Below are 9,671 nucleotides of genomic sequence, written 5' to 3' on the forward strand. Positions count from 1 at the left end.
TACAGCAGTAGTGCGCCTGCGCAGCTGGTCCCACACCAAGTCGTCCGCCTCTCCCCGTCGGGCTAGCAGAGGGCGCTGTGAGGTAATGAAGGCGTCCCCCTCAGGGCTCTGGAACAGAGCGTAAAAGGGCGGGAGGCGAAGCTCGCTGACGGGCGTTCTAGCCTTGACTGCTCTGTCTCTATCACCCTTTGTCCTCCAACCTCCCCTGGGCACTGGGCCTGCCGGCCTGGTTGCTAGGCGGAAGCTGGGCGCGGCGGCGGCCGCTGCGGCCGCCGGGGCGTTTGAAAAGCGGCTACGCAGGCGGCAAAAGGTCCTCGGGCGGCGGGCTCGTCTTTGCCTGCAGACTGGCAGGGCTGCAGAGCGGCTTTTTCCTTGAGTCGGGGCAGAGTTAGGGTCTGGGCTGGCGGCTCGGGGCCGAGGAGCCGCGCGCGCTGCAGCAGACGGCGGTGGGACCTGGCTGCGGAGTGGGGTCCGGGCATCAGGGACCGGGACCCGGGGCGGGAAGTGGGGGTCCCGAGTTACCCGCGACTCACCTGGACCTCACTTCCCCCCAGGCAACTTCGCCCCCAGACCGCCCACCGCAACCATGGTCTCCAAATCCGACCAGCTGCTCATCGTCGTGTCCATCCTAGAAGGTGAGCGGCCTGAGGCTTGCTTTTGCAACTGCTGCCTCCCAAGTTTTAAAAGATTAGTGTGGGACCGAGGCCTTGTTAACCTTAAGAACCCTGTCGTCTGTGCTTTTATGGTCCCCACAGACTTGTTCAAAGTTGTACGTAGTGAAGTCTGTTAGGCAATTGATTTAAAAATCTCTCCAGGGATATGAGCGCTATTAGGAGTAAGTGATATTTAGCGTGACTAGCCATAGCCCCAGAGAATCTAGAGAAAACGATTTTCATCCAAAGCAGCACGTCGATGGCTTTTATATATGAGCTGAACGTGGTCCTGAGAAGCGCGTTCTGATCAGCGGTTCCCAATAATAGCACTTGTAAGAGCTTTGACTTGAATACAGGTTTCCTGCAATTCCAGAGTGTTACGGAGGCAATTCCCTTTACACGTCTTGGTGGAGGACTCGGGACTACAGTTCTTAAGAGGGTGTATTATACATTTCTTAAAAAGTGTGTTTTAGATGAATGACATTTGTTTATTGGGGACTCATTGAGTGTCAGACACTGTGCTGGGAATGTCATAATAGTCCTGATTCTAAAAAGCTAAGGATGTAGCTTGGAGAGTGTGTCAGCAAATAATTCATCGGGATATGAAAGACCCTGATGAATGACCACCTCTGAGGAAACTGGGGAAGATTCACCAGAGGAGGTGGCATTTTTTTGGGTCCTACAGATGATTAGGAATTTGTCAGGTGAAAAAGGGAAGGGCATTCCAGGCAAAGGGAAGAGCAGAGGGCACTTCAAGTATGGAAAAGCAAGACACGTTTTGCCTTGCTTCGTTACATTCGTTCAGTAAATGTTGCTTACAGTCAGTGTAGTTGGAGAACAGATTTGCAAGAAAGTAGAGAGCAGAGGAGATAACAGGTGAATTGAGGACACTTTACGAATAATATGTTAAGAAGGAGTCATCTTGAGCCAGAGCAGAGGCCTGGCTGCATTCTTTCCCCCATGGGAGAGTATTTTATAAAGGCCTGGCGCTCTGTGAGGGATGAGAGCAAAGGAAACATTGTAATCCTAATCTTTGAATTTTGGGACAAGAGACTGACCAGAAGCCATAAAGATTTGGAGCACTATTAGCTGTTAGATTACTTATTGTTTAAAAACGCAGGACTGAAATAACCTTAAAATTTGGTTAACAACACTTTTTAGACTTAAAACTGACCATGCTATGAGAAAACAAATATCTACTTTCCCTCCAAGGATGTAGAGGTCTGTCCATGTGGGGAGATCACAGGACACAATATGTTGGGGTATAATATAATATTTAAAATATGTGATATGGATTGTAAATATAGGTTTGAGGGTAGGGTGGGCGGGATGGCTGAAGTTCTTTAAGTAATAAGTGAGCTTTAGATATGTGACAGTTGAATTCTATGGACAACCCAGGCCGATCTGACAACCCGGGACGTACATGCAATTCATTTGGGGAAGCTAGTTTTAGAGCAGCAGAAAATGAGGTCCTGAGAGAGGCCTGTTAGTGCTAATTGGGAGAGCTGTGCAATGTGTGTTAGTATTCCTGATACAAAGTTTCAAGTGAGAGCCTCAGGCTTAAACTAAAAATGTTAGCAGTCAAGGTCTTTCTGACCAGCTTGATTCCCAACCAAGTAGCTTGTGCCAGGGTGAGCATGGTGGGTGGAACATTGAAAAGATCAGCAAGATGACCATGGTGAATATTTAGAAATGTCATGGTAAGAAATGAGCTTGTACAACTAGAGCAAATAGGCCTTGAAACCCAGTTTAGAATTAATGTTCTAAGAAATAGGTTGGCAGCATGTATTCCTAAATAGAATGCTTTTCTCGAGTTCAGTTTAGTAGCAGTGTGCAAGGAAGAGAACCTGGAGTCAAGGATGTCAGGTTGTTACCACAAACATACCCGAAACTAGCATGTGGTCCTTCCTCCAAACTATTCTTTTCTTTTGTTTGTACTGTATTTCCATTCATCATAACCATGCTGTTGCCTCAAGCCAAGAACCTAGGAGTCATCCTCAGCCTGGATTCACTCTCCATTTCTAACTTCCAAATGGTCACCAAGTAAAATTGATTTTATTTCTGAATAATAATAGATTCTACATGTAAGTTTTTGAATGAATGAGTTTCCATTTTGAGTGCCTTGGTAAGGGGCGCTCATCATCCACCTAACTTACTGTAATAATCTTTTCAATAGTCTGATTCTTGAATGTTTTCTTCCTTTCCAGAAACATCTAGACTTCCTCCATTACTCACTGGGGATAATCTTTCTGAAATGCAAATCTGATTTTCTTAAAGTCCTTCAGTGTCGTAAAGGGTTATGTCTGTATTTCTCAGAATGGCATACATGGCCCTTTGTGGTAGACCTCTTGCCTACCTTTTCAGTCTCATTTCCCCTCATGTATTCCCAGCTCTTCGGCTTGGTGGAGGACTCGGGACTATAGCCCTTAAGAGTTACTTGCAATTTCTTGACTACACTTTTAGAAATGCCCTTTATTCAAAAGAAAATGGTTAAGCTTTTACCATGAACAAAATTTGGGCTATGTATTAGATTCCAAGGATGAAGAAGATGGTTTCTATTCTCTCTGTATCATTGTCCGCTGCGAGGCAGGCACCTGTTTGTTCCACTTCACATCCTCTGTTCTCAAGCTTGTTGGAAGCTGTTGGTTCTAATCATATGGAAAATATAGGTTCTGTGACATATATGACATTTCCTTTGGGGAAGCTGGGTATCTTTTGGAGCAGCAGAAATGAGGTCCTGAGAGGGGCCTCTGTGAACGCTAGTTGGGAGAGCTGTGTGATGTGTGTTAACACTCCTAATACAGAGTTTCAGTGAGAACCTCAGGCTTAAACTCACAAGGTTAGCAGTCACGGTCTTTTTAACAGCTTAATTCCTACACTTCCCCCACAAGTAGCTTGCGCCAGGCTGAGTAGCAGCAGGGATTTCTTTATTAATCAGTGGATAAAATTCCCCTCACTAGGATCCACCTTACCCGATTTATAAACAGGAGGACAAGTTGACTCAGGGCAAGATTCTTAGTGTTTCTTTGTTGATGTTCTTTAGCTTCCTGTTTTCGGTTTTTTTGGTTGTTTCTCTTAACTAGACCCTCAGGTTTTTTAGAGCAAGTCCTCTATTTTACTCATTTTGCACTCCACCATCTGATATAATACCTGACTCTGAATGTCTTCAGTAAACATTGATGAAATGGAGTTTAGCAGTACAAATGAAAAGTGATGTGTATTGCTTGATAGTATACAGTGTTGTCCTTGAGAATAGAATGAAGGAATCCATGTGGCTATTTTTCTTTAGCTAATTTGGAAAGTATTCTTTTTTTTTTTTTGAGATGGAGTCTTGCTCTGTTGCCCAGGCTGTAGTGCAGTGACACGATCTCGGCTCACTGTGATCTCTGCTGCCAGGGTTCAAGCTATTCTCCTGCCTCAGCCTCCTGAGTAGCTGGGACTACAGGTGCTTGCCACCACGCCCGGCTAATTTTTTGCATTTTTAGTAGAGACAGGATTTCACCAGGAAAGTATTCTTAACTGAGTTAATGGAAAAATTAAGATGCAGACAAGTTTGTTTTTACTAATTTATCTCCCAGCTCTTCAGATGACTGTTCTCTATTAAAGTACTGCTATAGTAATATCTAAAATTCATGTAATCACATTAAGTCTTTAATTCCAGATGTTGTTGAGATCATTCCTACTCAAAGTGTGAACCAAGGACAGCAGCATTCACATCACCTTAGATCTTGTTAGAAATGTGGAATCTTAGGCCCACCCTAAATCTACTGAGTCAGAATCTGCATTTTAACAGGGTCCCTAAGTGATTCATGTGCACACTAATGTTTGAGAAGCACATATTTGTAAATTATAGCTTTCCATTTGATTCATGTTTCTTATGAATTATGAAGGTGGGTGTATATGTGAGCCTGCATTAGTGAGGTAGCTTATGGAATGCATGTCAACCACACTTAACAGATACTGGTTTTAAAAAACACATGCTAGACTGGGCATGGTGGCTCATGCCTGTAATCCCAGCACTTTGGGAGGCTGAGGCGGGTAGATCACCTGAAGTCAGGAGGTCCAACGTGGCAAAACCCTGTCTCTACTAAAAATACAAAGATTAGCTGGGTTTGGTGGCGTGCGCCTGTAATCCCAGCTGCTCGGGAGGCCGATGTAGGAGAAGAACCTGGAAGGCAGAGGTTGCAGTGAGCTGAGATTGCATCACTGCACTCCAGCCTGGGCAACAGAGTGAGACTCCATCTCAAAAAAAAAAAAAAAAAAAACAGCCAAACAAGAAAACACATGCTAAATGATCCTGTTTGATTTTTGTACACTTTTGATTAATCTGTATATTCTGTTTCTCCAGGTCGCCATTTCCCCAAACGTCCAAAGCATATGCTTGTAGTGGAAGCAAAGTTTGATGGAGAACAGTTGGCTACTGATCCTGTGGACCACACTGACCAGCCAGAATTTGCTACTGAGTTAGCCTGGGAAATTGACAGGAAGGCACTTCATCAGCACAGGTGATTATCATTTTCATTTTAAAGTAGCTTTATTGGTTTCTTGTTTTTCAGGCTGTTATAAATAAATGCGGGTTGAGTATTTAATACTTGCGACCAGAAGTGTTTCAGATTTTTGGAATATCTGCATAATCAAATACCTCGGGGATGGGACCCAAGTCTAAACATGAAATTTATTTGTGTTTTACATTATACACATAGTCAAAGGTAGTTTTACATAATGTTTTAAATAAATTTTTCATAAAATGAAGTATGTGTTAAATGCTTGTGTGTGGAATTTTCCATTTGTGGCATTACGTCAGCACTCAAAGTTTTAGAATTTGGAGCATTTCAAATCAGGAATGTTCAACCTATAAATTTTGTATCTCATTATGTTATAGTAACAATTACAGTTATTGAGTGTTTTTTTTAATGTGACAGGAAATTTTTAAAGTGCTTTGCAACAAAAACAGTTAAACATCAGAAGAACACTATGAAGCTGGTATTTTTATTTCCCCTGTATTATAGGTGAGGAAACTGAGGCCTGATAGGTTAAGTATTAGTAACTTGCTTTGAGTCTGTTAGCTTAGTAGTGGTAGAGCCCAGCCAATCCAGCTCCAAAGCCTGAACTTTTACACTACACTTACACTGAGCTGTTTGGGGTTTTTTTCCTAATGTGTGAGATGGTAGATGTTCTAGAAATACCTTGATGATACCTACTCAGTGCTAAATAGGGTTGGAATTCATTAATTCTGTTAATTGTTGTATATTTACCTGGCTTGCCAAGGATATATAGAGGGGTATCCAGTGAAAAGCTATGAAAGTAATTCTATCAAGGTTTCTTTCTAATTAATTTATGTTTGATTTTAAACAAAACCACTTTATTAGTATATAAAATAGACTTAAAGTTATAGTATATATTTTTTGTGAACTCTGTGACTGGAAGCAGGCAACAACAATAAAAGCAATACTCTTATTTATTAAAGGATTAAAAATATATTTTCTTCTGGGAAACATGTTATCACTTTAATACTTGCTTGTTCTCAGTACTAAATTAAATCAAAATGGAAAGTTAAAGGAAAGCAAGGAAAACTCAATTTGCCTCTATTGCTAGAGTAGTCCATGGATTTAGTTGAAGAATTATTGCATCTTTAGAGAATATCAATGTTGGATTTCCTTTTAGTGGTGTCTGTAATGGAGTCCTGCTATGAGCTGTTAGGACTTCCATTTTGTTAGTGCCAGGTTAGTACCACTCTGTTGTAGGCTGAGAAAAATACAGATAAATTGAATTTATAAGTGATGAGTTTGTGCTAAGCGCAGTTCTATAATAATTCCACTAGATAAAAGCAGTGGCAAAATCTATTCGGCTTAATGCATGAGCCAGTTTAGGGGTTCCCAACTAAAACAGAGCCCATGCTAAACAAGCCAATATCATTCTTTCAGAATATTGTCTTGTGTTAAATTATTAATTTAAATTTTAATTTATTTTATATTCCTGTTTGTTTTTTTAGCTCCAAAAGAGCTATAAGCATGTATTTCTAATTTTATATATGTTACAGTATAAGAAAAATAAAATAGGTCCTGAAAATTCATGGTAATTTTTTACTTTCAGAAAGTTTTACACGTTACAGAAGCTTGAGAAACATTGACCTACATGATGGCTCCCAGGTTCACGTGATTCCCCTGCCTAAGACTCCTGAGTAGCTGGGATTACAGGCACGTGGCACTACACCCAGCTAACTTTTTTTTTTTTTTTGTATTTTAGTAGAGATGGGGTTTCACCATGTTTGTCGGGATGGTCTCGATTTCCTGACCTTGCGATCTGCCTGCCTTGGCCTCCCAAAGTGCTGGGATTACAGGTGTGAGCCATTGCACGTGGCCTAGTTCTTGCCTGTTGAAGAGTTTTTTAGACAATATAAAATAGATACAGTTTTATCCATCAAAATTATAAGTATCTTGATAATAGGTAATATTTTCAAGGCTAACAGAAAGTTTATTAAGCAAAAACCATTTTATTTATCACATGTTTTGTTATAGGCTACAACGTACTCCTATCAAACTCCAATGTTTTGCCTTGGATCCTGTGACTTCAGCCAAGGAAACCATAGGTTACATCGTTCTCGATTTAAGAACCGCTCAAGAAACAAAGCAGGTATTGCCCTTTTGATGTTTTGCTAATGATTACATTAGACAGTTGATTATTTTCAGTCGATAACAGATTGATGAAAAGGACATGAAATACTAGACCTGATCAATCATAGGCTTGAGCCAATATGGCAGTTCTTTTTTTTTTTTTGAGATGGAGTCTCTGTTACCCACACTGGAGTGCAGTAGCACAATCTTGGCTCACTGCAACCTCCACTTCCCAAGTTCAAGTAATTCTCCCTGCCTCAGCCTCCTGAGTAGCTGGGATTACAGGCAGTCATCACCACGCCTGGCTAATTTTTGTCTTTTTAGTGATGGAGTTTTGCCATGTTGGCCAGGCTGGTTTCAAACTCCTCACCTCAGGTGATCTGCCTGCCTCAGCCTCCCAAAGTGCTGGGATTGCAGGCGTGAGCCACTGCACCCAGTCAGTATGGCAGTTCTTACGTTTTAGTTTATGAATTAGATTTAGAAAATCTCAACATTTTAATCATTTCCTTGGCCAAGAACTGTCTTTCTCAAAAAACGTCTCTGAACTCACTTGTATCCAAGTTGCTATTTTCAGAAACTTAACATGCCTAGCCCCTGAGCTTTCCTTTTGAAGGTGGTTCATCCTCTTCCAATGTTTCCTGCTTCAGTGAATTGTCGCCACTCCCCTTTCAGTTATACAAGTTAGAAATACAGAAGTCTTCCTTGACATTTTTCCTTTTCCTTCCCCTATAACCACCTATTCCAGTTTTTTCCCTCCTGATCTCTCTGCTATTCTGCTTTTCACTGCTGCCTCTCCAAATTCAGCTGCTATTGTTTCTTGCGTTGGCTATTATAATAGCCTCCCTGCTTCCTGCTCTTGCATTCCTTACATAGCAGTCAGAGCAAGTGAACTTATTGAAACACACTTGATGTTATCTAACCAGTACCTCTCTCTCTGCCCCACTACTCCCAAGAAAAGGAACTCAGAATCGTCCTGATTCCTGTGATAATAGTGACTTTTATTATTTAACATGGTGCTGTTTAGGGCTTTTTTTTTTTTTTTTTTTTTGAGATGGAGTCTGCCCAGGCTGGAGTGTAGGGGTGCGATCTCAGCTCACTGCAAGCTCCGAGTCCTGGGTTCACGCCATACTTCCGCCTTAGCCTCCCGAGTTGCTGGGACTACAGGTGCCTGCCACCACGCCCGGCTAATTTTTTTTGTTTTTAGTAGAGATGGGGTTTCACCATGTTAGCCAGGATGGTTTCGAACTCCTGACCTCATTATCTGCCTGCCTGGGCCTCCCAAAGTGCTGGGATTCCAGGCGTGAGCCACTGCGCCCGGCTGCTGCTTAGGGCTTTGAGTCTCTTCTGCCCTTTTCGTATGTGACTGCCTTTAGAAACCTCCCTTGCAATGTTTCGGCTTGTCTTGGGTCATAATTTTCTTACGGGGGAAAAAAAGTTAAAAAATTAAAATAATATCTTCTCTTTTATTTAAAACTCCTTTCTTGATTTGAATCTTAAATTGGTATTCTGTGAAGAAAATTTATCTCTTACTAACGTTTTGCTGCTGATAGCAATGATATTTGCATATGATCAGTCAGCCTAGCCCAAGGTTGGAATAATTTAAAAGAAACTACAATTTTAAAATGCTTTAAAAGAGGATTTGTTTTCCTGCCATCCTTGGTACTCATTACCTCTCTGCCCCTAAATCTTATCCTGAAAAGGTTTTTCCTTCTTTAGTTTTAGACCCTGGGCCTTGATGGGGCTCTTGATGTTTCTCTTAACCACCTTCTCTCATGTAATGTGCAAGTGTCTAGAAGACACTTCTGCAGTCAGTTTAGTTGCAGAGAAGGTAAATCCTCTTAGGAGGGTATCTGAGGGATGAGGTCATGCCTCTAAATACTCTTGGCATTCCTTGTCCCCTTGTCCTTTAGGACAGTTTGTCAACATATTTGTAATCAAAGTTAGGGAGAAATGGCTCAGTTATTTAAACCAAATGTTGTATTGCTTATTCTCTCCTGTTTGTCAGCATAAATATTTGAAATTGGATGGTACAGTATTTGAAATTCAAAATAAATTGATTCTCTGTAAATAAATATAAACAGAAAAAAATCCAGATTTATTTTCTGAGTTATGTAACAGAAAAGTCATCAATTCTCTGAGTAGCTGGAAATCTTTCTTTCAGGCTTATATTCAAAATTATAACATATTTGTCATAAGAAATACATCAACTGTATTATGCGTTTTTATCTTTAAAAAATAGGTTGTTGATTTTTATTTAAACCTATGGCCTATTTAATTCTGTTTTACTTATCAAACATGACTTGAATGTAAAATAGCAGTATAGGCACCATTTATTAATGTCTTTATATAACAAAGACAATATAAGCACCATCTACTATATCTTTTTTTTTTTTTTTTTTTTTTT

The 9,671-nt window shown here is 40.9% G+C and overlaps 1 protein-coding gene across 3 annotated transcripts in view; it reads left to right on the plus strand.

The window, feature by feature from the left end:
• The first annotated feature begins 216 nt into the window (after positions 1 to 216).
• Positions 217 to 9,671, plus strand: part of CEP120 (centrosomal protein 120) — a 76,585-nt gene continuing 67,130 nt past the window's right edge. For all 3 annotated transcript variants that reach the window (XR_001882899.1, XM_017859746.1, XM_017859747.1), the window contains exons 1-3: positions 217 to 635; positions 5,002 to 5,158; positions 7,172 to 7,286. Coding sequence is in view for 2 of the 3 variants with exons in the window: in XM_017859746.1 (XP_017715235.1) it covers positions 587 to 635; positions 5,002 to 5,158; positions 7,172 to 7,286 (321 nt within the window). In the remaining variant the exon portion in view is untranslated. The remainder of the gene's footprint in view (positions 636 to 5,001; positions 5,159 to 7,171; positions 7,287 to 9,671) is intronic.

The sequence above is a fragment of the Rhinopithecus bieti genome, unplaced genomic scaffold (genome assembly GCF_001698545.2).
Source record: "Rhinopithecus bieti isolate Rb0 unplaced genomic scaffold, ASM169854v2 scaffold_48739, whole genome shotgun sequence".
NCBI lineage: Eukaryota > Metazoa > Chordata > Mammalia > Primates > Cercopithecidae > Rhinopithecus > Rhinopithecus bieti.